The sequence below is a fragment of the Nematocida minor genome (assembly GCF_024244105.1).
Source record: "Nematocida minor strain JUm1510 chromosome Unknown 7922, whole genome shotgun sequence".
Lineage (NCBI taxonomy): Eukaryota > Fungi > Microsporidia > Nematocida > Nematocida minor.
The window spans coordinates 105,856-128,628 of NW_026250400.1; the positions used below are offsets into that span (position 1 = coordinate 105,856).

The 22,773-nt window shown below is 38.3% G+C and overlaps 15 protein-coding genes across 15 annotated transcripts; 12 read left to right on the forward strand and 3 right to left on the reverse strand.

The window, feature by feature from the left end:
• Positions 1 to 29: 29 nt before the first annotated feature.
• On the forward strand, positions 30 to 1,733 carry NEMIN01_0497 (uncharacterized protein; the record flags this gene model as incomplete). The annotated part of the gene is made up of 1 exon (XM_051476439.1): positions 30 to 1,733. One exon carries the CDS (start codon positions 30 to 32, stop codon positions 1,731 to 1,733), a length of 1,704 nt encoding a protein of 567 aa, XP_051332399.1.
• A 1,328-nt stretch (positions 1,734 to 3,061) lies between these two features.
• NEMIN01_0420 (uncharacterized protein) lies at positions 3,062 to 3,340 on the forward strand (the record flags this gene model as incomplete). Its single annotated transcript, XM_051476362.1, has 1 exon — positions 3,062 to 3,340. One exon carries the CDS (start codon positions 3,062 to 3,064, stop codon positions 3,338 to 3,340), a length of 279 nt encoding a protein of 92 aa, XP_051332322.1.
• A 139-nt stretch (positions 3,341 to 3,479) lies between these two features.
• Positions 3,480 to 5,057, forward strand: NEMIN01_0498 (uncharacterized protein; the record flags this gene model as incomplete). Its single annotated transcript, XM_051476440.1, has 1 exon — positions 3,480 to 5,057. One exon carries the CDS (start codon positions 3,480 to 3,482, stop codon positions 5,055 to 5,057), a length of 1,578 nt encoding a protein of 525 aa, XP_051332400.1.
• A 627-nt stretch (positions 5,058 to 5,684) lies between these two features.
• NEMIN01_0499 (uncharacterized protein) lies at positions 5,685 to 6,125 on the forward strand (the record flags this gene model as incomplete). The annotated part of the gene is made up of 1 exon (XM_051476441.1): positions 5,685 to 6,125. The coding sequence occupies one exon, from the start codon at positions 5,685 to 5,687 to the stop codon at positions 6,123 to 6,125; it is 441 nt and encodes a 146-aa protein (XP_051332401.1).
• Positions 6,126 to 6,228: 103 nt separating this feature from the next.
• On the reverse strand, positions 6,229 to 6,408 carry NEMIN01_0421 (uncharacterized protein; the record flags this gene model as incomplete). The annotated part of the gene is made up of 1 exon (XM_051476363.1): positions 6,229 to 6,408. The coding sequence occupies one exon, from the start codon at positions 6,406 to 6,408 to the stop codon at positions 6,229 to 6,231; it is 180 nt and encodes a 59-aa protein (XP_051332323.1).
• A 44-nt stretch (positions 6,409 to 6,452) lies between these two features.
• NEMIN01_0500 (uncharacterized protein) lies at positions 6,453 to 7,376 on the forward strand (the record flags this gene model as incomplete). Its single annotated transcript, XM_051476442.1, has 1 exon — positions 6,453 to 7,376. The coding sequence occupies one exon, from the start codon at positions 6,453 to 6,455 to the stop codon at positions 7,374 to 7,376; it is 924 nt and encodes a 307-aa protein (XP_051332402.1).
• A 35-nt stretch (positions 7,377 to 7,411) lies between these two features.
• On the forward strand, positions 7,412 to 8,203 carry NEMIN01_0501 (uncharacterized protein; the record flags this gene model as incomplete). Its single annotated transcript, XM_051476443.1, has 1 exon — positions 7,412 to 8,203. The coding sequence occupies one exon, from the start codon at positions 7,412 to 7,414 to the stop codon at positions 8,201 to 8,203; it is 792 nt and encodes a 263-aa protein (XP_051332403.1).
• A 440-nt stretch (positions 8,204 to 8,643) lies between these two features.
• NEMIN01_0502 (uncharacterized protein) lies at positions 8,644 to 10,107 on the forward strand (the record flags this gene model as incomplete). Its single annotated transcript, XM_051476444.1, has 1 exon — positions 8,644 to 10,107. The coding sequence occupies one exon, from the start codon at positions 8,644 to 8,646 to the stop codon at positions 10,105 to 10,107; it is 1,464 nt and encodes a 487-aa protein (XP_051332404.1).
• A 501-nt stretch (positions 10,108 to 10,608) lies between these two features.
• Positions 10,609 to 12,315, forward strand: NEMIN01_0503 (GPI mannosyltransferase 3; the record flags this gene model as incomplete). The annotated part of the gene is made up of 1 exon (XM_051476445.1): positions 10,609 to 12,315. One exon carries the CDS (start codon positions 10,609 to 10,611, stop codon positions 12,313 to 12,315), a length of 1,707 nt encoding a protein of 568 aa, XP_051332405.1.
• Positions 12,316 to 13,041: 726 nt separating this feature from the next.
• On the forward strand, positions 13,042 to 14,130 carry NEMIN01_0504 (uncharacterized protein; the record flags this gene model as incomplete). Its single annotated transcript, XM_051476446.1, has 1 exon — positions 13,042 to 14,130. One exon carries the CDS (start codon positions 13,042 to 13,044, stop codon positions 14,128 to 14,130), a length of 1,089 nt encoding a protein of 362 aa, XP_051332406.1.
• A 194-nt stretch (positions 14,131 to 14,324) lies between these two features.
• On the forward strand, positions 14,325 to 15,683 carry NEMIN01_0505 (uncharacterized protein; the record flags this gene model as incomplete). Its single annotated transcript, XM_051476447.1, has 1 exon — positions 14,325 to 15,683. The coding sequence occupies one exon, from the start codon at positions 14,325 to 14,327 to the stop codon at positions 15,681 to 15,683; it is 1,359 nt and encodes a 452-aa protein (XP_051332407.1).
• Positions 15,623 to 15,934, reverse strand: NEMIN01_0506 (uncharacterized protein; the record flags this gene model as incomplete). Its single annotated transcript, XM_051476448.1, has 1 exon — positions 15,623 to 15,934. The coding sequence occupies one exon, from the start codon at positions 15,932 to 15,934 to the stop codon at positions 15,623 to 15,625; it is 312 nt and encodes a 103-aa protein (XP_051332408.1).
• A 149-nt stretch (positions 15,935 to 16,083) lies between these two features.
• On the reverse strand, positions 16,084 to 16,941 carry NEMIN01_0507 (uncharacterized protein; the record flags this gene model as incomplete). Its single annotated transcript, XM_051476449.1, has 1 exon — positions 16,084 to 16,941. The coding sequence occupies one exon, from the start codon at positions 16,939 to 16,941 to the stop codon at positions 16,084 to 16,086; it is 858 nt and encodes a 285-aa protein (XP_051332409.1).
• A 119-nt stretch (positions 16,942 to 17,060) lies between these two features.
• NEMIN01_0508 (pre-mRNA-splicing factor ATP-dependent RNA helicase DHX16) lies at positions 17,061 to 19,241 on the forward strand (the record flags this gene model as incomplete). The annotated part of the gene is made up of 1 exon (XM_051476450.1): positions 17,061 to 19,241. One exon carries the CDS (start codon positions 17,061 to 17,063, stop codon positions 19,239 to 19,241), a length of 2,181 nt encoding a protein of 726 aa, XP_051332410.1.
• Positions 19,242 to 21,030: 1,789 nt separating this feature from the next.
• NEMIN01_0509 (uncharacterized protein) lies at positions 21,031 to 22,281 on the forward strand (the record flags this gene model as incomplete). Its single annotated transcript, XM_051476451.1, has 1 exon — positions 21,031 to 22,281. One exon carries the CDS (start codon positions 21,031 to 21,033, stop codon positions 22,279 to 22,281), a length of 1,251 nt encoding a protein of 416 aa, XP_051332411.1.
• Between the last annotated feature and the right edge of the window lie 492 nt (positions 22,282 to 22,773).

Genomic DNA, 22,773 nt, shown 5'->3' on the forward strand with positions numbered 1-22,773 from the left:
CTTAAAGAAGAAAATATTTTATTTTTGCTATGATCTTACAAGGAGCACTCCTAAAAAAGGCAATAGCCATGGGAGCTATTGCACTAGCCTATCTGCAAGGCGCTAAGTGTATACCAGAAGACAAGGAAGTGGTTTTAGGAAATTTGTACAAGTATTGGTGCAACAAGACATCTTCCATAGAAAAACAGGTTGAAATCTGTAGTAATTTTATTAGCAAAGCTGAGTCTAAGTCTAAAAAAATGTCACTTGACAGTAATAGCTATATAGAGGCAGCGAAGAACAGCATGGCAGAAATAGAAAACAGTTTTCCTTCTTTCAAAAAAAACTGGAAAGAGTTGGAAAAGCTGCTGAACCTACTGGCAGAGGTAAATGACTATATTAAACAAAGACAAGAAAATTCTAACGATAAAAAAGAAACTAGCTTCACAGACTTAATGGAAGCTGTTCCTGATGATACGATGGAAATTTCCTCTGATGATAGAGAAGACACTACTCCTTATGGTAGATTAAGCGTTGTTTTTAAAATAAACAGGATAAAAACTAATGAACTGGAAAGAATACTGCCAGAGATGCTTAAAAGTAGCACTTTGATAGTTGAAAAAATATGCGAATTCAATTCATACATGCTCGACTTTATAGAAAAGTATGATGAAAAGAAAGGCAGCAGCAGCAAAATAGAAGATCTTATGCTATTTAAGCTAGCAAGAAGAAACAAGATGTTCCCTGCCAGCATAATATTCACTTTCTTTGAAATGGAGCAGCCAGAATCTACTTTTGATGACGAAATAGACAGAGAACAATTCGACTCCACACGTGATTCTTTAAATAGCTATGCAGATGATGGTGATATCATGCTTTATACAATTAATGTAATAAATAGTATACAGCAAAAAAAAATGCACCAATTAGCAGCTGCCGATAAACATTTTCAAAGTATGTTCGGTAAATATGGGCTTATTGATAATGAAGATAAAAAAGTGTTAAAAATATATTTTAATCTATCAGGAAGCATTCTTTCTGATAAAGAAATCGCTAAATATGCATGCATCTCACCAAGAGAAGTTATAAAAACGATATTAATCGAACATCTAATGGATGGATCTCTTATAAACTACAAGAAAAACATTTTGTTTGCCAATTTGGAAAAAATAATATTGAATAATGCACCATGGAAGGACGAAATGATTAATTCTCTGAGAATGCTATGGGATGACTGGCATTGCGATTTAAGAAAAGAAAAGCTGTGTCCTAGAACATTCTGTAAATGGAGTAAAATTCATCCTTTTTTCTTTGAAAAAGTAAAAAGTAGTATTATGTATTCCAGATGGGTGTATGTACTAGGTAAACATAGCTCAAGTATACCAGCTTCGTCTTCAAGAGAGGAACTAGCAAAAGAATTGCACTTTGACATGTCTTATCTACACCCTATGTGGTACATGTGCAAGCAATACGAGAGAGTTGCCCACTTAGATAAGCCAGATCTTGAACTCGGTGATGCAACATTCATGGGCAGAATAGGAAATTTGATCTTAATTGTGCCACTCAAAATAAGCAAAGGTGATGACAATTTCATACGCGCAATGAATATGAAAAGCTTCATGAACACAACTTTTTCATCAGCGCCAATTAAACCTACATTTGAAATTATTTGCGATCCCAACGAACAGAATACGCTTTCTAAAGCAGACAAAATGGTTGAAAGCGTTCTTCAATGTTTTCAACTTGGTTTTTAATTGCCGCGAAGTAAATTGCTCTTAGTTCTGCCTCTGCATAAACTATGTCCAAGAATAGCAAATAATTATATTATTGAACTGCCTAAGAGAGTTTTAGCAAGTTCGAAGCATGCTATTTCTAAATAAAAGACAGCTCTAACAACTATCTTCCATTTATTCATCCTTTACTATTCTCTATTTATGCCAATTTACTCATTCACAAACAACTGGACTAAAAAACATTGTGTTCATAAAAATAGAAATAAAAATGTTTCAATTCTCTACATAAGCTTCTCTGAACAACTTAAAACTTTTACTCTTCTGTCAAAAAACCAACTCTTACTTTTATAAAATACATCCAGTTACAAAATACTAAATCTTTTCTGTTTAGGAATACCTATTTATTTTAGTCTATATCTAGCAGAAATAGACGTAAGATACCACAATTTGTACTCCTGCCTATATAGGGCATCCGCCTCTGGATGAACAATTGTTCACTGGTGGGCAACAGTTATTTCCTGGCGAACAATTGTTCATAGAAGGAGGACAGCAGTTATTTCTTGGTGGACAGTTGCCACTACCTGGTGGACAATTACTGCTGTTTGGTGGACAACTACCGCTGCCTGGAGGGCAATTTCCACTGTTTGGTGGACACCCACCGCCTGGCTGCATGCCGCAACTTTGTGGTCTCATTTGTCTCTGAGGCTGGCCTCTGTTTGGAGGGCATCCACCTCTGGGAGGACATCCGCAAACTATGCTGTTGATGCATGAAATAATAAATACTGCTGCTAATAATACTATCTGTGTTGTTTTCATTGTAAGTTCTTTATTCTTCATTCTATTTATACTTATAATTTGATCTTTATTCTTATCCATCTTTTTTCATTGGTTAGTATTTTTGTGATATCAAACTCTCCTGAAATATTTGTTGATAGACACTCCTTATTTCTCTGCTTTGCAAGATCACTTGCAATTATTTTCATGCACATCCTCAGAATAAAAATAAACACATACAATGTGTATCCTATCCATTTGAGAATGAGCATGTGATAATAAGAACAATCTGTAAAAGTTCCCATCTTAGCAACAAAAGCTATGTAAAAGAAACAGCACAGTGGTAGTTTAGCACCAGTCCACTTTTGCATCGTTGACAACAATCTTCTAGCTCTTTGCAATGGTGAAACAATGCTTTACTTATTAAAGTGTGCACATAGTGAGTAATACTTACACTCTATTGCACTATTTAATCTGTTTTTTGCTTTATTAGTTCTATCGCTCTTTTATCTCTGTTTTATCTTTTTGTGCATTCTATGGCCATATTTCGTAGCATTATTTTATTCAAACTTTTCATGGCTGTCGAGAATAGTAAGAAAGCGTCATGCAAAGAGTTTTTTAGGGATAAAGGAGTGCACTTTACGAGCGGAATAAGGTACGGCACTGATTGTCTGGTCTATCTCGATGAGCCAGGCCGTGTGCATTCTTCTTTCACTGCCACTGCACAGGACTCCATCGAATTTAAAACGCTTTCTGCTCTTGTCAGAGTGTCTTCTTCCACCAAGAAAGACTTTGTCCTGTGCTCCTCCAAAGAGAAGATTCTTTTTGCGCGTTTCAGTAGATTTTTCCTGTAGAACAAAGAATGAGCTTATTTCACACCACGCACCAATACAAAAAAGTTTTACTTCAATTGATAAATAAAGAGATGAAACCAACATAAGACAGTATCACATAGAATATAGCAAGTATAAATAGGAGAAGAAAAGAAGCTGTATGAAACAGAAAATATTCATTATTGGAGCTATCATTGCACTTACACACGCCTACGTCAATGCCACAGATGGCGAAGATGACATACCTCTTTATGCAAATGCATCCGACCCAATGACGGCTATAGACTTAAATGACAATCCGTCTAAAAAAAAAAAGATCGTGAGAGTTGGTGATAAAGGGGGGCTGGGCTATCTCTTCCACCAGATAGGAGGGTACCTGAAGAGCTCTCTTCTTTCTGCACTGAAGCCCGTTTCGACCAAACTATCAGATTTTGACATGAGCGACCCTAGTGAGGACCATCAATCCGACTTATTTCCATCAGAACATCAAATAAATAAGCTGCAGAGCCCTCTTCAAACACATTTTAATCTTTCCCAGCCTTCTTCTTCTCAAAACGCGCAGCCGTACCACAAAGTGCTCTCTATAGACTCTGTGCGCCCATCGTTCATTCCGTATGCCGGAGGTGTGGCTGAAATAACGATTGAAAGTCCTAAAAAGCGCGAACCGCAGTCAGATCTGGAAAAAGGATTCTACAAGAAGTTTGACCAGCACCACAGAAAAGTCCACAACACAAAAGAGTTTATCAGAAAAGGAATACAAAATGCAAAGAAAAATTTGCTTTTGCAGACCAAGCTGGCTCGTGCGTATGCAGCAGAGGCTGCCAATAAAACCATGGGAGTCTTCGAAGATACGCTGCGCTCCTCCCATCTTCTTTCTAATCTTGTCAAAAAAGGTCTCGTTACCCCATACTCTGCTGCCAGAGAGCTTGCCAATTCGGTGAAAGATGTGGCAAGCGAGTACATCGATGCGAGCTCCCGGAATATGAAGGGCGCATCCAATTATTTGCTGAAAACCGCAGTTGAGTCAGTTGATGGAATAGTCAACGGCCTAAAAGACTCTCCCAGTGCTGCTGAGGATCTTCTGCCTTCGTACAAAGGCGTACTCAATGACCCTAAATACAACTTCCACAAAGATCTTCCATATTTGGCGAGCTCCATGGAGATGGACATGAACCGGCTGAAAGAGTACATACATCCGCACAAGAAGAAGGCCATGGGCACTCTGTGGCAGGAGATGGCAGGCACAATTGAAGTGCTCAAAGAGCAGTGGAACAAACTGGGAAATTCACTGTTTAACAAACAGACCATAATATACAAGAAAAAGTTTCTTTCTCTGACGGAAGATCTAGCGAAGATCTTGGACGCTCTTCAGTCCTATCTTGGGAAGAGTGCGCGGCTGGAAGTGCCTGGAATAGATGCCCTTCGCGACAGATTTAAGTCTATTTTGGACGAGATCAAGAAAAAAAACCATCTTGCCATATCGGGCGATTTTTCATTTAAAGAGCTGCTAGACTACAGTTTGGGAGTGTTTACGCAGCTAAAAGACATAGACAGGGCCGTCCTTGGGATAGACTCTAATTTCAACAGAGGATTTGGGAAGATGGCGTCTTCAAACCCGCTCTCTCCCCTGTCAGGATACAATCAGGTGGGGCTGGATGCTCTGGAGGAAACAAGAGCGTACAGCGGAGTCAGACACCATCCGGTTGATGCAGCCTGCATAGGAAACTGTTTTAAATAGCCGAAAAAGCAAGAATAAAAACATTTTAATTTTTCTCCTAAGCTCAAACAATTCTGTAAATCTTTTTCTTTTATTCTACGAACGTCTACACTTTGCAATTTATAGGACTGCAAAAGTATTTTAAAAAGTTAAGAATAAAAGAAAGTAAATAATTAAAACTGTTTATTAACAGAATGACTAATCATAAGGCAGTTAAAAATTAGAGACAGCGCATGAAATAACAAGAGAATTAGATCATAGTTGGTAGGGTTGGTGCTGGCACAGATGGATTGCTTTGATTTGACATTGGCTGCATGGGATTAGAATTTGGCTGCATAAGATTGCCCATTTGATTTCCAGGAGGCATACCTAGTGGCTGTGGAGGAGCACCTGTTTGTTCTGGCGCATTATTTAGTGCAGCTTTTGCTAGTTGTGCTTGCGGTGAAGCACTTGCCGCATCTGCTGCTAGATTTGCTGCATCTGCAGGATCAGGAAGTTTGAATGCTGCTGCGGCTTTGAAAATGCAAAGAGAGACAAATAGTCTTAGTAAGGGCTTCATTACCTTTTTATTTCATTTCGCATAAATACTTTGCAATATTCTCCACCAGTTAATTTTGCTATTTACAGTCCAATGGTAAAATTTTACTAATGAGAAGAAACCAACCAGAGGAGGTCTCCAGCATGGAAAAAAAAGAAAAAGTGAAGAAAGACCCAATAATAAACGATCCGCGCTTTTTCAAAAAAGAGGTCAATCCTTTGTACTTCAGCGATACGTACGGCTTCCTGTACGAGAAAGAGAAAGAGCAGCTGGAGAGAAAATCAAAAAGAAACGAAGATGTAAAAAAGCAGATGGCTCGAATAGAAGCCCGCAACAAAATTATAAGCACAAAAAGAAAAGAGAAAGAAGAACGAGAAAAAGAGATGGAAAGAGTGAAAGAGGGAAAGACGCCCTTCTATCTCTCGCATAAACAGAAGAAAATGATCAAAACAGCGTACGAAGCAAAAGAAAAAGGCCTGGAGCACGTTCTCAACAGGATAAAGAAGAAGAAGAAAGAAAAAGAGAACAGGTCCAGGCGTCTACTAGAATAAAAATATGTTAGATTTATTAGTGTTGCCAGTCTCAAAATGAAAATAGATAATTCTAGAGCACAGCCCAAGATGGAAGAGTTTGCTCTGTTTTTGAGAATTCTATCTATGATATTCTCTCCTGGTAGGGCTTTATCTCGACGTATACTGCGAATATGTAATTAAGCACGAATAAAAGCGTAACTGCCAGAAGTATTTTTAAATCATCTTTCACTGTTCGTGATTTTTCTTCTGATTCTCCCTGTCTTGTTTCCATTCCGTGTTTGTGCCAGCTGTTTATAAACATTCGGAAACACAGCCGGAGGTATAAGCAAATAAGAACAATAAATAATGTATATTAAAAGGTCGCACACCTCGACAACAATAAGAAATCTTCCAAGCACCAGGAAAATGGACGAAGAAGGAGGGCTGTTCTTCAGGATATACAGAGGCAATGGAATAGCCAGAAGCATCACAGACCCGTGCTCGATAAAGCCATTAAAAAATGAGTGTGTCTCCTGCGAGAAAAGGCATGAGCCAAAAGACACAAACTGCAAACTTTTCAGCAGAACAAGAATCCTGTACAGCATGTCAAACAGTAAAAACTCACACATTCTACTGGGAGAAGACATGAGAACAAAAAGCAGCGTAGTAATAAAGCTAATCGATATAAGAAAAAAAGAGAACAGAAGACAGGCGGAGAGTGAAGTAAAAATTTTATCGCATGTATCGCACAGGAACATAATAAAATGTTTTGGAAGCAGAATATTTCTGGACAGTGCCAGCATATACCTAGAATACTTCAAGGGTGTTGACCTATTCTGCATCCTTCATACGAGGAGAGTTTTGCCTGTTAGGATGGCTATGATGATATTTAAAGAGCTGGTGCTAGCTGTTGCCCATCTCCACGAGAATAAAGTGTGCCATCTAGACATAAAGCCAGAAAATATTCTAGTAAACAGAAGAAACGAGATAAAACTAATAGACTTTGGAATGTCTCAGAGAACGCTAAAAAGTGGACTAGTTGAGGCATACGGTGGATCAATGAACTATGCATCGCCTGAGGCCATAGCAGGCGGCGTGTACAACGGATTTCTTGCAGATTCCTGGTCCTGCGGGGTTGTTCTTTTTCTGATGGTCAATGGATACTTTCCTGCTCCTCCAAACACTCTGTCTCTTTCCCATGTGCCGAACGAAATAGTAAAAATACTCAACTCCCTCCTAGCTATTTCCCCTGGCAGAAGAATACCAATACGGAGCTTAGTCTTGCAATAAAACAGAAAACAAGCAATGATACGGAGAAAATGCACATGGACTTAGAGTTTAGACAGTTCTTATCAGAGGTCCAGCAGATAAACAGCCAGATAGACAGCGCAGGGAAGCTGTACACAGAGTACATCACAGAGTGCGAGATGGAGGAAAGGAGAGATTTTGCATGCGCGGGAAGCAGACAGAAAAACAGAAATATTTCTGAAGAGTTCAATGGCGCTCTTTTGGCGATAGAGAAAGAAATATCAAAATTATCGGAAAAAATCAAAGGATCAGAATCACCACAGAAACAGCTGCACATAAAAAGCCTCTCAGACAGAACAAAGAGAGTGCTCGAGGCCTTCGCAGCAGAGGAACAGGCTATCCTTAGAAAAGAAAAAGAAAGACTGAAAGAGCAGTACCTAATAGCCAATCCGGATGCGAGCAATAACGAGCTAGACGAATTGAACGATGAAGAAAGGGCAGAGTCACTGATTAAAGCAGCGTACTCTCTTGGGAGCAAAGAGGAAAAAGAAAATGTGGAGGAAGCAGAAAAAAGAAGCAAAAATGTTTTTAAGATACTGAAAGACATAAAAACACTCGAAAGCATAGGAGAGCGGCTGCAAAAGATAATAGAAACAGCAAGTGAGCCGCTGTGCAGCACGGCAATAGCCACGTATACAACAAATAAAAACACAGAGCAAACAAACAGGATAATAGAAAGAATAAGAAAGCAAAGAAGGAGAAAGAGAACACTAAAGATAATAACAACTTCTATTGTATTCATCCTGGGCATAGTGATTATAGGATACATTGTAAAGATACTAAAGCCATTCATCCCAAAAAAAGAATAAAAATATACTCACAGCCTGCACCACAACACATTCATTCATTTTACTATTGGCCAGCCAACTATTCATATATAAAAATATTCATTTACTTATTCATTAGCAGCCATTAATTAGCCTGTTGATTGTTCATTAACACTCGCTTACTCACTCAATACGCACATACATCTACCCATTAAAGCCATTCGCCTATTCTGTTCTCATACACTGCTCATCTTCTCACTAAAATTATTCACCAACTAATTGTCCATCCTATTGTGCAGCACGTGCAAACAAAGCAGCAAGAATTGGCTGACTACTGGCAGTGCAATTAAACAAATACACAGCACTCTCACTACTCATGTACCCGGTTAGCTCAGTCGGTAGAGCATCAGACTCTTAATCTGAGGGCCGCGGGTTCGAGTCCCGTACTGGGTGTTTTTTTATAGACGTCTTTTTTTTTGCTTATGTCAAAAAGTTTGGAAGAAGAGACAAAGGAAGAGTACGTTCTCGAGCTGCTGTGCTCGGAAGGGGATTCGAGGAAGATAAACTTCATAGGAGACGTCTGCACAATAGGAACGGTCTCAAAGGTGGATGTGAAACTGAAGCACCCCGATCTGCTGGAGTTCTCCCTGGACTACAAGAACGACCTGCTCCGAGTGGTCTCCGGAAAAGTGAAGATCAACGGGGAGATAATAACGAAGGAGTTTAAGATACACTATCCCTGCATAATAGATGCAGCTGACCAGCTGCTGAGAATAACAAAAGTAGCAAAAGACCCGAAGACAGCGGAAACCCAGCAGGAAGCCCAGCTGAAGGCTGTGAAGCAGTTTATTACTTCGCAGACAGTGGAGCAAGACATAGAAGACGAGACTCCATCAGACCACACGTCCGATGCCTCTGGAGACACCTTCAGCAACGAAATTAAGAACCAAATACTCTCGCTAGGCACCCCCAGCGAGAGACAGGAGGCATGGGACTGTCTGAACACATCGGGCATGGACATAGGAGGCCTTCCAGACCTTCTCGACGAAGACAAAAAGATGATCTCAGAGCTCTGCGAGAGAATGGGCCTGGATGCAGACTCCAATGAAACAGACAAAGAGCTGGAGCCAGAGATGTACTCAGACGAGATCAGAAGAGAGCAGGAGGAACAGGAAGCAGCAGTGAACGAGCAGATAGTGGAGTCAGTGACTGAAGAGAAGCAGCACCCAGCAAACACAGAGGTAGCAGACAATGACGCATCCTTCAATGTATCCAGGATAAGCATCTTTGAAGGGATACCGTACATGCCATCTGAGCCAGAGAAAGAAGAAGATAAAGAAGAAAGAGTTAGTGCACAGAGCGAAGCAAATACTCTACCAGAAGAGAGCACAGCGACTAATCAGGTGAATAACAGTGAAATAGTAGAAGAGAGTGAAATAAACAATCAGAGTATACTATCTACTGTAGCTGCTGACAATGAAATGGCAGTTAATGAAGCAGCTAATGAGTCTGTGGTCACTGAAATATTAGCGGATAGCAAGGATGAGACAGCCAATGCAGATGGTAATACAGTGACTGAAGAAGCAGTAGATGAGAATGGAGATGAAGCAGCTAATGAGCTAGTGGATGATAATGAAGTAGAAACTACCGATATAAAACAGAATGAAATGAAAATAAGTCATGGTAAAGTAGAGGAAGAAGTGCCTACACAGGAAATAAAGCCATCTGAGCCAGCAGAAGAGACAGTAGAGCATCCCTCTACTCCTAAGAAGGCAACAATAAGCCTAGACGTTCCCTCCACTCCTGCGCCCTCCACCCCCGGAAGGTCTCTCAGAAGAGCCTCCATTTCTCAGCAAATCATCAACCAGCAGAAGACGCAGCCAGAGAAAAAGAAGAAGAAGAAGGCAGGAGAGAGCAAAAGAAAAAAACAAAAAACAAAAAAATAAAATAATATAGGTTATTATTTATCTGTAAACAGAGCGCATTCTTAGTTATTAACTGCCACTCATTCTTAACACTCACATCTCTACACTTTATATTATACATCCTATACTTTTACTATTTCAATATTTGTGCTACTGAGCTAATAACTAGCTAGATACCTCTCCATACACTCTCCAGCTATATGATCTAATCTTCTGTTAATCATTCATTTATTTGTGTGTTCTCTATTCATACTATGTAATCATCTGCTAATGGTTTTTCCTCTGTATATATCTACTCTGCACTCTCTAGCTGTATGATCTAGCTACTCTATCCTACCTTCCTATCTACTATACCATACTTTTATCTACGCTCTATCTCTACTACACTCTTTATCTATCTTTGCTATCTTTTGCTAAATGAGCAAAGATGGGAATAGATTGGTGCGAATGATGGAAATAGAAGAAGCAAAGAGCAATATTAAATTAATAGAGAAATAAAAATAAAATAAATTTATTTAATTAATGTTGAAGACACTTTCTGGAAACTCTTTCCTCTTTCCTTCTCTTGTGGCCTTCAGGTTTATCAATGCACTGCTCCTCAAAACGCACTTCGAACCAGACGAGTATTTCCAGTCGGTTGAAGTAGCGATGAGCATCCTCCTGAAGAAGAAGGTCTTCACTTGGGAATGGTTCTTTGGGATCAGATCGTTCCCATTTGTGTGTTTGTTTCTTCTTCCCCTGAAGATATTCAGCTATCTCTCCAAGTACCTCGAAAGACTCATCCGAATATACACAGCATCGCCCCCAAGAACCTCAGGGATTATCTTCATGATGGGCGCACCGTACGTTGTAAAGATGGTAATGGCAATAATCGCAGCCATTGGTGACTACAGCACCATACACTCATACATCCTCATCAATAGAAGCACAGAGATACCCAGAGAGATAGTTCTAGTCTGTGCTCTTAATCTGGGACAGTGGCTCTATGCTACCAGATCGCACATCAACTCATTTGAAGCAGCCATATCGGTGTTTGTCTTCTACAGGATCCTTAACTCACAAAGCATAACGGACAAAATAGCCAAAAAAACAGACTATGCTATCTCTGTATTTATTACCTCGCTTCTTGTCTTTGTTCGTCCTTCTTCTTTGTTCTCTCTCGCGTGCATTTGGGGCATGGCTGTGATTAAGGAGGTGGGAGCCTTCAATCTGGCCTGGAGAAAGAAGGAAAAAATAGTCAGATCTTGGCCGAGGTTCTTCTCAGTGTATCTGCAGCACAGCAGAGTAATCAGCTGGAGCAACATATTCACAGGAGTAGCATCTATTGCTCTATTTACTGCAATGGACTCGCTGTTCTATGGCGAGCTAGTGTGCTCTCCCTGGGAGTTCTACAAGGTGAATATTACGCACAAAATATCCCACTTATTCGGAACTCTTCCATTTGTCTATGTCCTGTTCTTTGCCTCTGTGCTGCTGGGGGCTTACACTGCGATGCTCATTCTGTCGTCATTCAGCATACTTTCAGCGGAGTTCATCACGCCTGCCGTATACACAATTGTGCACGGGATCATAGCCCACAAAGAAATGAGATTCCTTCTTCCGATATTGCCATATTTGAACATAATCATTGCTAAGAATTTAAAGGAAACAGTTGCACAGTACAAACTGCCGAGTAAGAAGGAGGTGTTTGGAGTGTCTTTTAAGTCTTTTCTGAAGAGGCTCGCATTCTCTAAATACGTGTTCCTGGGGAACATGATAGTAGCTATAGCCATAGGACTGGACCATCAGAACATATCGCGACCGCTGGACTACCTGAGGAAGGACTGCAGCAGCAGACTCGTATCCAAAGATGCTCCTATTTTTATTCTTTCCACCTTCAACCCGTACATGCTCCCAATGAATACGTATCTAGGACATAAAAGAATAGTCACAAGATGTATTGATAACAACCCTGACATCACCTCCATTCTTAGAAACACAAAAAGAAAGAAGAGGTTCCAGGACAAAGAGTACAGACTGAGGCTCCTGGAGCACGACACGATGGACAGCTGCATGGTGGATAATATTCTCAACATGGGGCCACTGGACTATCACTATATCGTTATAGACAGCAAATACAACGCAGAGCTTGAGGAGAAAGTGCCAGAGTTCGTGAAAGTGCATGAATCTGTGCACCAGAGAGTGCCAGCGCAGCAGAGCGTATCCATATACAAGCAGGCATTCAAGTAGCAGAAAAATAATAAATAAACTATCTTGTCATCTGCACATTTAATGCATACGTTTTGTGTTTTATTTGGAGAGATCACAACCGAAAATAATGAAAAGTGCACACAAAGATAAGAGTGTGGTGATTCCATGAAGGAACTACATCTGATGTAAAAGTCTATGGGTGAACTGGTCTGAAGATAATATGATGATTTATTGGTTGTGAGCTTGTGGGTTCAATTATATAATGTTTACTGTGCGTCTTGGTGACATGTGTCAGTGTGTTTACTGTCTAGGTATCCCTATCTTCTGTAGTTTCTGAATGTATCGTATTTATATGTACACTTTATGTGAAAAATGAATGTGTTTATGCTTGTTTTTGTCACGATTGTTAGTTTGCTGCTATATGAATTATGGATTAATTCTCGACAGTAAGCTATTTAATTTTCAAGTTTTATTATTTTCTCTACTATAAATAAAACTATAATTAACCCTGCAGTAAATACTTTTAATAGACAACTTTCTATTTTTTTATTCTAGTGAATAGTAAAAGCATTACAGCAGACAGTTTTAAATTATCAAATGAGAATAGATCAGATGAAGTAGAGAAAGAAAACCGTTACGGGCGAATCATCTACTGCTGTCCCTATAGCCCCTTAAATGGAGAAAGTGATTGGTACATTAGTTGGCAAGTTAACAGGCTCAACTTTCTATGGTATCTCTAATAACGAGAAAACAGGAGGTAATGGAATGGAAGATAATCAAATACTAGACTCGGAAAAGGGAAGTACTGGAAAGCTTGATGATCATCAAGAAGAAAATAAGGATAGTAAATCTGATGAAGAATTAAAGTCTCCTTATGCTATAGTGAATTTTTTAAGAAATATAAAAGGCAATGCTCCAGTGGCTTTCAACAGAACTTTTGCTGCTGCATCTATTATACTCTTTATAATTGCCACAGACATGACATTTTATGGTAAGATCTTGATGTGTCTACTGGAGGCAGCACTTATAGGAGTAAATTATATGGCGGAAAAGACATGCGCTACCGCTAAAACTCTTCTCTTATTTATGTGGCTATCAACAGCCTTCTTTCTGCTGATTATTTGGCCAATTAGTGCATATTTTTTTATTCTGGCATTTATTTATCCATCTTTTAAATTGGCAGTAGATTCTGTAAGAGAAAAAGATTATTTGAGTTTTATTACCTCTATTCTTGGACCAGTTTTTATTGTAATGTCATTTGTAGTTACTGGCTGGGTTCAACTAGTAAAGCCTAACATGCTATGTGTATTTGCGATGTCATTATTTTTCTTCATGGGCACATTTTGCAATATAGGACTTATTTACAAATTTTTTGAATATATAAAAATTACTAATAATGCAAGTTTTTATAATACTATTAAGACAATATATTATGATGATTTCTATATAGAGAAGAAAAAGCAAGAATTAGCTAGATTGAATAGTGAAGGAGCATCTCAGAACAAAGAGAAAATAGATAAACTAAAAAAAGAAATTAAAACTGTGGAACAAAATATAAAATATGTTGAAGATAATAGGATTGATGATAGTGAAGATTTAAAGAAAAAAATTCTTTCAGATGAAATATACGATCTATCACTATATAATGCGAACTGCTGGGTGCTGAAATCTTTCAGCAAGTACTGGTTCATTATTCTTCCTGTTGTATCAATTGTTGCGGGAACAGGATTTGTATTTATGACCTGTTATCTCAATTCAAAGATGCCTGTAGGTGAATATATTCCTATATTCTTCCAGAAATTAAAGGATAGTTTGTTCCTGGGGAGTAGAGTCATTTCAAACACTTCTGCCTAGTTGTAAGAGCGTTTATTTCTGGACAAGTAAGTATAAACACTACTTACAAGAGTAAAAAGCTATAAATAAAACATTTGGCTTTCAATTTACTGGTTCTTTTAGCACATGAGTATTTTTTACTCAGTAGTAAACTTTTCAATGACTATTTTCTATTTTCGTACATAAACTGAAAACATGATTATTTTTCTATCCCAATGGATGAGAAAGAATCAGAGAAAAAGAACGATTATATGCCATCAGATAGTGATCTCTCATACAGTAAACAAGAAGAAGACAAGTGTATAGATACTGCTGGAGATAGGATCAGACCAGCTATAGATGATAATTTGCATTCTTTTGCTAGTACTTCTATGGTCTCTCCTCAAATAGAGCAGGTGATTGGCGAGCTGACTGTTGAGAAAAATGAATCAAATTCTTATGAGTCCAAGAACTATAATAAAGAAAAAACAGGAGACAATAGAATGCAAAACAACGAAACAGAAAGTATTGGTCAACTTGATGATGATGGAGTAGAAAGCGAGGAGAATAAAGCTAAGAAAGACTTAAAATGGTCCAACAGAATGGTAGAGTATTTAAGAAATCTAAAGAATGATCACCCTGGAGCTGCTGATAAACTTAGCACTATTTTGCCTACTATACTCCTCATGCTCGCGTTCAAAATGCCGCTCTATGGCAAGGCTTTTATTTGTCTGCTGGGACTATCACTTATAGTGCTAAATCATATTGTGGCAGAGAAAAACATTATTGGCACGACTGTTTCTCTTGGGCTAGTGATTTTGTTGGCTTTCTTTCTGCTGGCCAGATGGCCAACTGCTGCAAATATTTTTGTAGTTCTATACGCCCTGCTAATTATTAAATTTACAGTAGACTCTTGGAACGCTAAGGACTATGTGTGCATTTTCATAAGCATTTTTGGAACATATCTTACTGTTATATTGCGCTTAAACACCCATTGGATCGACTCAGAAGAGATTGATATGATATGGGCGTGCAAAGCGGTGTGTGCGGTCTTTATAGTTCTTCTTTTTGAGATGGAAGATAGTTTCAGAAAAAACAGACAGATGAGCATTCTTCAGCAGCTCTATCTTGAAGATAGCAGTGAGCTATTTATCAACAGATGCCAAATAGAAGAGAACAAAGAAGAAATATCTGATCTGAAGAGACACATTAGAAAAGCACAGACTGAAACACTAGAGGACCAAATGGAAGTAGATGAGTGCATAGAAAGAAAGAATATGCTGAAAGAAGAGATTAGATCTTTGAAAAAAAAGAACAACGAAATAATGAAAGAAAACGGCTGCTATGAAAGTGACGTATATGAGATAAATGAGACAGCATCCTTTTGTATAGACCTTGAGAGACTCAGATCGTTCAGAAAGAGCTCGATATATGCTCTGATATCTGCGTCAATTTTCTCTGGGCTATTCTTTATGCTTATGGTTCCAAAGGCAAAGGCATACATGCTCCTAGGCGCATGCACTATCTCGCTTCTTTATAGCATGAAGCATAACGCATTATTCGGGAGAAAATACACTGCAAACTCCTCTGTATAATCACAAAGGTAGACCACTTTGCCTATTGCAAATAGTAAGTGTGGCAGTTCCATGAAGGAACTACAACCATGTCTGATGTAAAGGTTGATGAGTGAACTGGTCTGAGGATAATGTGGCGATTTATTTGTCGTGGGCTTGTGGCTGTTAGTTGTGTAATGTTTACTATACGTCTTGGTGACATGTGTCAGTGTGTCTACTGTCTGGGTATCCCTGTCGTCTTTAGTTTCTGAATGTGTCGTATTCTTGCTCATTCTGTCTAAAAAGTAAATATATTTATGCTTATTTTTGTTATGGTTGTAGATTTAGTATATGCATTATAGATTAGTTTACAATAAGGGTAACGCTACATTTTTGAAGACAAGATAAAGACAGGTATTTTGATTTCGTAATGATATCCTATTTATTGAATAATTTTCATATACTTTACAATGTATTCAGAGGCCTCTGTGTATGCGCTGGCCCAGTCTTTGGAGGCTGTTCCTTTGTGCAGCAGCAGGAGTATGTTGTATACTTCGCTGTTTATGCTGCCCTGCGCCTTCATGGTCAGTTCTCTTACAACGATTGCTCTTTCCATCACCGTATACGTGTTTAGTAGGACACTCACTACAAACATCATGTATTCTGTGGTGCTTACTGTGTTTCTTTCGGTGGGGATGTATAAAATGTTTGTGCTTCTTTCATCCTGTATGTAAATACTATTTGGATCAAGAATCTTTTTGTTTAAAGACAGGGATAGTTTAATTAGTTGATCAAGTATAGATAGTCTTTTTATTAGAGAAACAGATTTATCCAAGTATTTGTATAAATTTCTTGTGTTTCTTCCTTCTATAGCGTATATTGTTGATACTATCCGTACAGACGAGTTGTTTATAAGAGATTGTGTCATTTCTGTTTTAAAAGTGTACTTTGATTTTTTGATGCCTCTGGGGCTGTTGAACATGGGGGTGTCTTTGTAGTCTGCCTCCACAGGTGCTATTCCTGCTGGGGTGTCTACCAGGTGGATAACTCTGATGAATGAATCGTATAGTGTCATATCTGTAAGAATTCTGGTGGTCTTCAGGAAGTTTGTCTTCTTGACTATTGTCATATTCTCATTAGTCCTTTTAAGGTGTCTCTTTATTTCTTTGAAGATCCTCTCCTCCTCTTCCTTCTTTGTCTCTTCTTCCCTGTAGTTGCTGTCCTGCCAGACGTCTGGAGCGGACCTCTTCGTTGTTTCTGCGGCATGAGTATATGATGGGGCTACTAATATTCTCTTCATAGATCATTAAAAAAATAATGGAATTTATAAGAAAGGAATTTACCAGAAAGGATTTTTACTTTTTCAAGATATTTTTTATTTCTGGAAAAATACTTTCATTTTGCAGAATTTTCAAGAGAATGGGAAACAAAAAGAAGAAGCTACTGCAGAAGTACTTGGAAAAGAAGGAGAGACAGAAGGAGAGAGACTCGCTTGTCGAGCAGCTGAAAAGTCTTCAAAAGCGGCCAGAGGGAGCAGAGGCGAAGAACATAAAATCGACCAGCCAGCTCACGCGAAAAAATAAAACACCGGTGAAAGAGATAAGAAAAGATGCAAAAAATAGCAGAGAAAAAACAAACAGCAAAGAAGCAGAGGTTGAGCACACAGTGCCAGCAGCCAGTCTCGCATACAGCTATTCGAACGATGGAATAGAGTGGAAGAGAGCAGAGAAGAGGAAGATAGAGAGCGCTGAGGAATATCTGCGCATAAAACAGCCAAAAGAGGAAAAGAGACCTGCACAACTGCTAAAAACAAGCAAGCTGTTGTCCAGAGTTAGAAGTGTGAACAGCATCCTCCCAATAACCCATATGGAAGACGAAATCGTTTCCTCTGTTAAAGAGAACCACATTACAATAATAAGCGGAGGAACCGGGTCAGGTAAGTCAACGCAGGTGCCGCAGTTCTTGTACGAAAATGGGCTGGCAGAGCACAAGAAAATATGCATAACACAGCCGAGAAGAGTGTCAACACAGGCAGTGTGCAGGAGAATATCAGAAGAGCAGAAGTCAAAGGTGGGAGATGTCTGTGGCTACAAAATGAGATACGAAAGCAAAGTGTCAGATAAAACAGAAATAATAGTAATGACAGAGGGAGTGCTGCTGCAGGAGCTCTCTGAAGACCCTTTTTTATCGAAGTATTCGGTTGTAGTACTGGATGAAGTGCACGAAAGATCGCTGTGCCAGGACACGATTCTTCTTGTGCTGGCAAAGATAGCAGTAAAAAGCACGCTAAGAGTAGTTTTAATGAGCGCATCGGTGACTGATGAGTACATAGAAGCAGTGCAGGAGATAGCAGGCGTAAGCATAAAGAGGGTGGAGGTAGAGCCACAGCAGTACGAGGTGGAGGTGCACTATCTCCAGCTAGGAAAATACCACTACCTGGAAGAGATGGCACGGAGAATAGAAGCGCTGGAAGAAAAAGATGGGTCAATTCTGGCATTTGTCTCTACAAAGGAAGAAACAGAAAGACTGAAAGAGAGTCTGAAAATAACTAAGAAAAGCGTGCATTCTCTGCACAGCGACACACCAGAGAAAGCGCAGGAGATAATTCTGTCGTCCAGCAACTCTGTGATAATAGCCACGAATGTGGCAGAGACATCTCTTACTTTGCCGGATGTAAAGTACGTTGTAGACGGAGGAAGAGAGATAAAGAAAAAGTACAACTACGAGAACAACTCGTATACGTTTGAGACTGCCCTGATATCCAAAGAGAGCTCGGAGCAAAGAAAAGGAAGAACAGGAAGAGTGGGGACGGGCGTGTGCTACAGAATATACACAACAGTGGAGTACGAAAGAATGAGACAGAATAGAGAGCCGGAAATGGAGAGAGAAAGAGTGCTGCCTATGATAAGCTCTTTGCTAAAGGCAGGAGTCACTCCCAACAGAATAGATAGAGTGCAGTGCATCACCAGGCCTCCAGCGGGGGCGATAGACAAGGAGCTGTGCGAGCTTAAAAGGCTGTCAATTGTAGGCGAAAACGAACTGACTGAGTTTGGGAAGAAAGTGCTCTCCTTGCCTGTAAACCCTGTGCTAGGAGCTGCTTTGATGCGGATATATAGCAGATCACCTGAATATTTAGGATACATGCTGAACATCGTAGCATCGATTGAGCTGTACGAGAATAGGAAGGTAGAGTACACGCCTGCGTACGTAGCAGACACAAAGACATACATAGAAGTTCTATCCAGACAGGGAGTATCTGAAAGTCAAAAACAAAAATTACTGAACCACATTAAAAAGTCACTGATAAAGATATCGCCTAATAGTACGATAAATAAGTCGCTGGACGGTAAAGTGTCTAGCAGAGACAGCAAGGCAGCAGTGGTGTGTGGTAAAGTGCTTGCGTGGTGTTTAGCTGGGAACATAGTTACGTCGTACAACGGAAAATACTACCATAAAGGACAGGAGGTAAGTGTAAGAACGCCTTTGCCTGTGATATCATCAGATAAGCCTGTTCCTATTCTGTACTATTCGTTAGTATACCCTGACTCTGAAGACACAAGCAAAGTGGCGCTCGTGGGAAGTCTTATACCCGAGCACTAGAAATAAATATAACTACATTTACTAAATGTAAATTTACAATTACACGATAAGATCCAGCACAAAGGAAAAGGCAACGAGAGAGTGCGAGAGCAATGAATGTGTATATACGATGACAAAACTGTTTATGTGCTATTGTAGTGCTGCATTCCATGCTTTTTGAGCTTCTATGAACACCACTAGTTCTCCTTTAGAAATTGTAAAATTCATTTCTACTTATAGTTTAGCTCTGATTTTGATTAAAACACTTATTGCATGGTAGTTGGTAAGATAGGTCTGATGAGTGAAAGCAGTTTGGAGGGAGAGTGTGCTGAAGTAAAGTAGTTTATTGTTCTATATTGGCAGTAATTGGGTAATAAAAAGTGTAGCGTCCAAACTGTATCTAGCTATTCTAGACTCAATGAAGACTGGTCTCTTTTGTGCGTAGCATCTGTGCTCATGCGTTTCTTCTTTGTTTTTTCTGCTAGATAGGAATAAAAAATATTTTAATTTATACTTTAATGGCACAACAACAAAACTGATGAGAACAAATAATATTTATTTGGCATGGAAAGAGCAGAGAGTGCTGGATGCTCTTTCATTTTCATCAACAGCACCAAAAACACTAGCATAGATTAAGATATCATGCTACAGGTATCTTTAGCTGTCTGTACATGTGTTCATTACTAGCCTATCAATTATAACAGAAGACAGCACAGTATAGAAGAACTTGTGTACGAGGTAAAGAGCATATTGGCTTTGTGAGAGTGTTTGTGTTGCAAATACAAGTATGTTATAGTTGGCCTTTTGTTTATTTATTTAGTAAATTACAAGTACAGACATGCTCTTTTTTAATAGTTGTTTGTTTCTGTTTATGTACTGTAGTTTAAGTAAGCATAAGAGCTAGCTGATAAGTTCATTTAAATGCAAATTGCAAACAAAACAAAGCATTTAACTGTTTTTAGCCATATGCACTCTATTTCGACTTAATTAGAGTGTTTGATAACAAAATAAACAAATTTTGTGATTCTTTTATCTATAAATACACCAAAGACATTATGTTTGCCAATGAAAGTAAGTGTTCTCGTGAAATATTTTGTGTTGGGAGTTTGTGCATATGCTATATGCGTAAGAGCAGCCGTTTCAAGAGGAAAAGAAGTAGATGATGATCCATCTCTTGATAAAACTTATAGAGACCCCTGCAATCCCTGTGCTGATGAACATTCTCCCCATAATTTTATTGAAGTAAAACATAGCACTTTACCTTCAGTAGAATATCCAGAAAAAGTTAATATTACTGACGATAAGAAAAAAGAAAAAGAAGGTAAGTGCAAACCATGCATTTTGCTCTAGCATCTAATGACTAGTTGAGATGAAATACCCTTTTGCCATGAAATAAAAACCGCAGTAAGCAGATTTTTACTACTTTTACTTTATTTTACAACTTCATTGACGAACAGAATAAGCTCAAGAAAGCAAATTCTAAAAGTTGAAATAGCTCAAATAGCAAAATAAAGTAGAATGGAGTTTTGTCCGCGTTTAGACAACAAATCAGCATTTTCAACACAAGCCACTGTTTATATTATGCCATTTATTCTTCTGTTGCTGCATACAGAGATGCTATTATAAAGGCAAATTATACCATATACAGACAAATAACTGCAATTTAGCTATTTATGTTTGTTTGTTTTGAATCTATTGCTGTAAACAAACAAACAAAGATCAATGATAAATCAAAAAAAGCTTCTTAAATAGACTGCGACTTGAAAATGTAAAGCTTCCAACCATGGCTATTTTTACAAACTCAGTCTTCATGAAATGTTTAGCATTAGGAGCATACATATGTGTTGCATACATAGAAGAATGTACTTCTTACCCTACTGAAAAAAAGAAAGAGCAAAGTGTTAAAGATGTAATAAAGAGGTTGAATTCCTCAGTGGGTAAGAGCACTAGATATAAAGAAAAAAAAGTACAAGAGAACATATTTTTAAATCCATCTTATGCTACTCTAAAAAAGTTCTTAATAACAGAAGCTCCATTACGTGATTCATTAGCCATAGTAAATGGCCTGGACACATCTGAAGTTATTTTCTTTACAAAAGGCATAACAGAAAAATATGATTTTTTTGATGATATTGATAAACTGCAGTTCAATGATGATGAAACAAAGAAGAAAAGTTATTATCTTGAAGTGTCTTTTGAAGAGATTCCAAATAATGTAAACTATCACGTTTATTTTAGTCCCATATCTAAGAATTCAAGGAAAGAAATAATAGATGAAGAAAAGAATAAGAACATTGTGGCAAAAGTATGGGATAAAGCAATCTTTTTCTACTATAAAAATGGCAATATAAACATGATTTCTAGTTCAGAGAAGAACAAGAATAAGACTCTAAAAGCAGGGAAGAAGATGATCCGCAGTCTAATAGACAAGATAGCCTTTGATACGAAGCCAAAACCAGAGAATAATGATATTTGGACTCGGCTTAAGAATAGTAAAATTAATATATTTGGTAAAAATAAAATAAAAAAGCATAAAAAGCCAGGAAAAGAATCTGAGAAAGCAGAGAGTGAGGATGCTACTGACCAAAATTTAAACGATGGCCCTGTTCTAGAAAATGCGAATCCTTCAACGGCTAGTAGTAAAATATTAGATGACAACATTGATAATAGTTCTAACAGTGATAAACTGTCAGATAGCCAAAATATTAGTGATGGCGATGTTAAATTTACCACCAATCCTATACATAGCAGCCCTTCTAATAGCCCTACTCAGAAGATAAAGGTACAAACCTCTTATACTGATGCAGACCAAATTCCGATATCTGTTCTTCGTATTAGAGCCGCGAGAATGATGGCATTCAATCTGGCCACCAAAGACTTAGATAAGGATACAAGAGTATATATAAGAGAAAATTACAAACGCTTGGTGGAAGAATTTGTAGAAAATTGCATAAAAAAAAGAATAAAAGATGACGAGAAAAGAGAGAATAAAAAGATTGCATCTAGAGTTCAAAGAAGAGAATATGAATTAATGAGGGAACACAGTGAGAGAGGCATGTAGTTAGTTGCAGCAATGAGATATAGTCTGTTTTACTTTCTATCCTGCAATTCAAAAAGAAAAATAAAGGAAAAATCAAATGCTAAGGAAGAGAGCATATCAGCCTAGTGGTATGCTCAAACCAATTTGCTTTCTAATAAAATTGGCCACATGTTCTCTATTTATCTTGTTCATTAGAGTGTAATTTTTGTTCTTTTCTGTTTGAATCTTCTAGAGTGCTCCAAGCATTGCAAATTGCACTGAACTCTTCTAGCCTGTGTATGTGCCAACTGAGAATATTCAAATTGCTTAAAATAATTTACATGTAAAAGCAAGAACAAGAAGTGAAAATAAAGCAGTACAGAAATAAAATAAAACAAGTTCTTTTTCCATGCCAATAAATTTACAGGAAAATTCTGCAAAATAATACCACTAGAACATCCAACAGTAAACCAAAGATATAGGAGGGTAGATGTATGCACGTATCTCATCGATTGCTTGAGTTCTCTAAACATC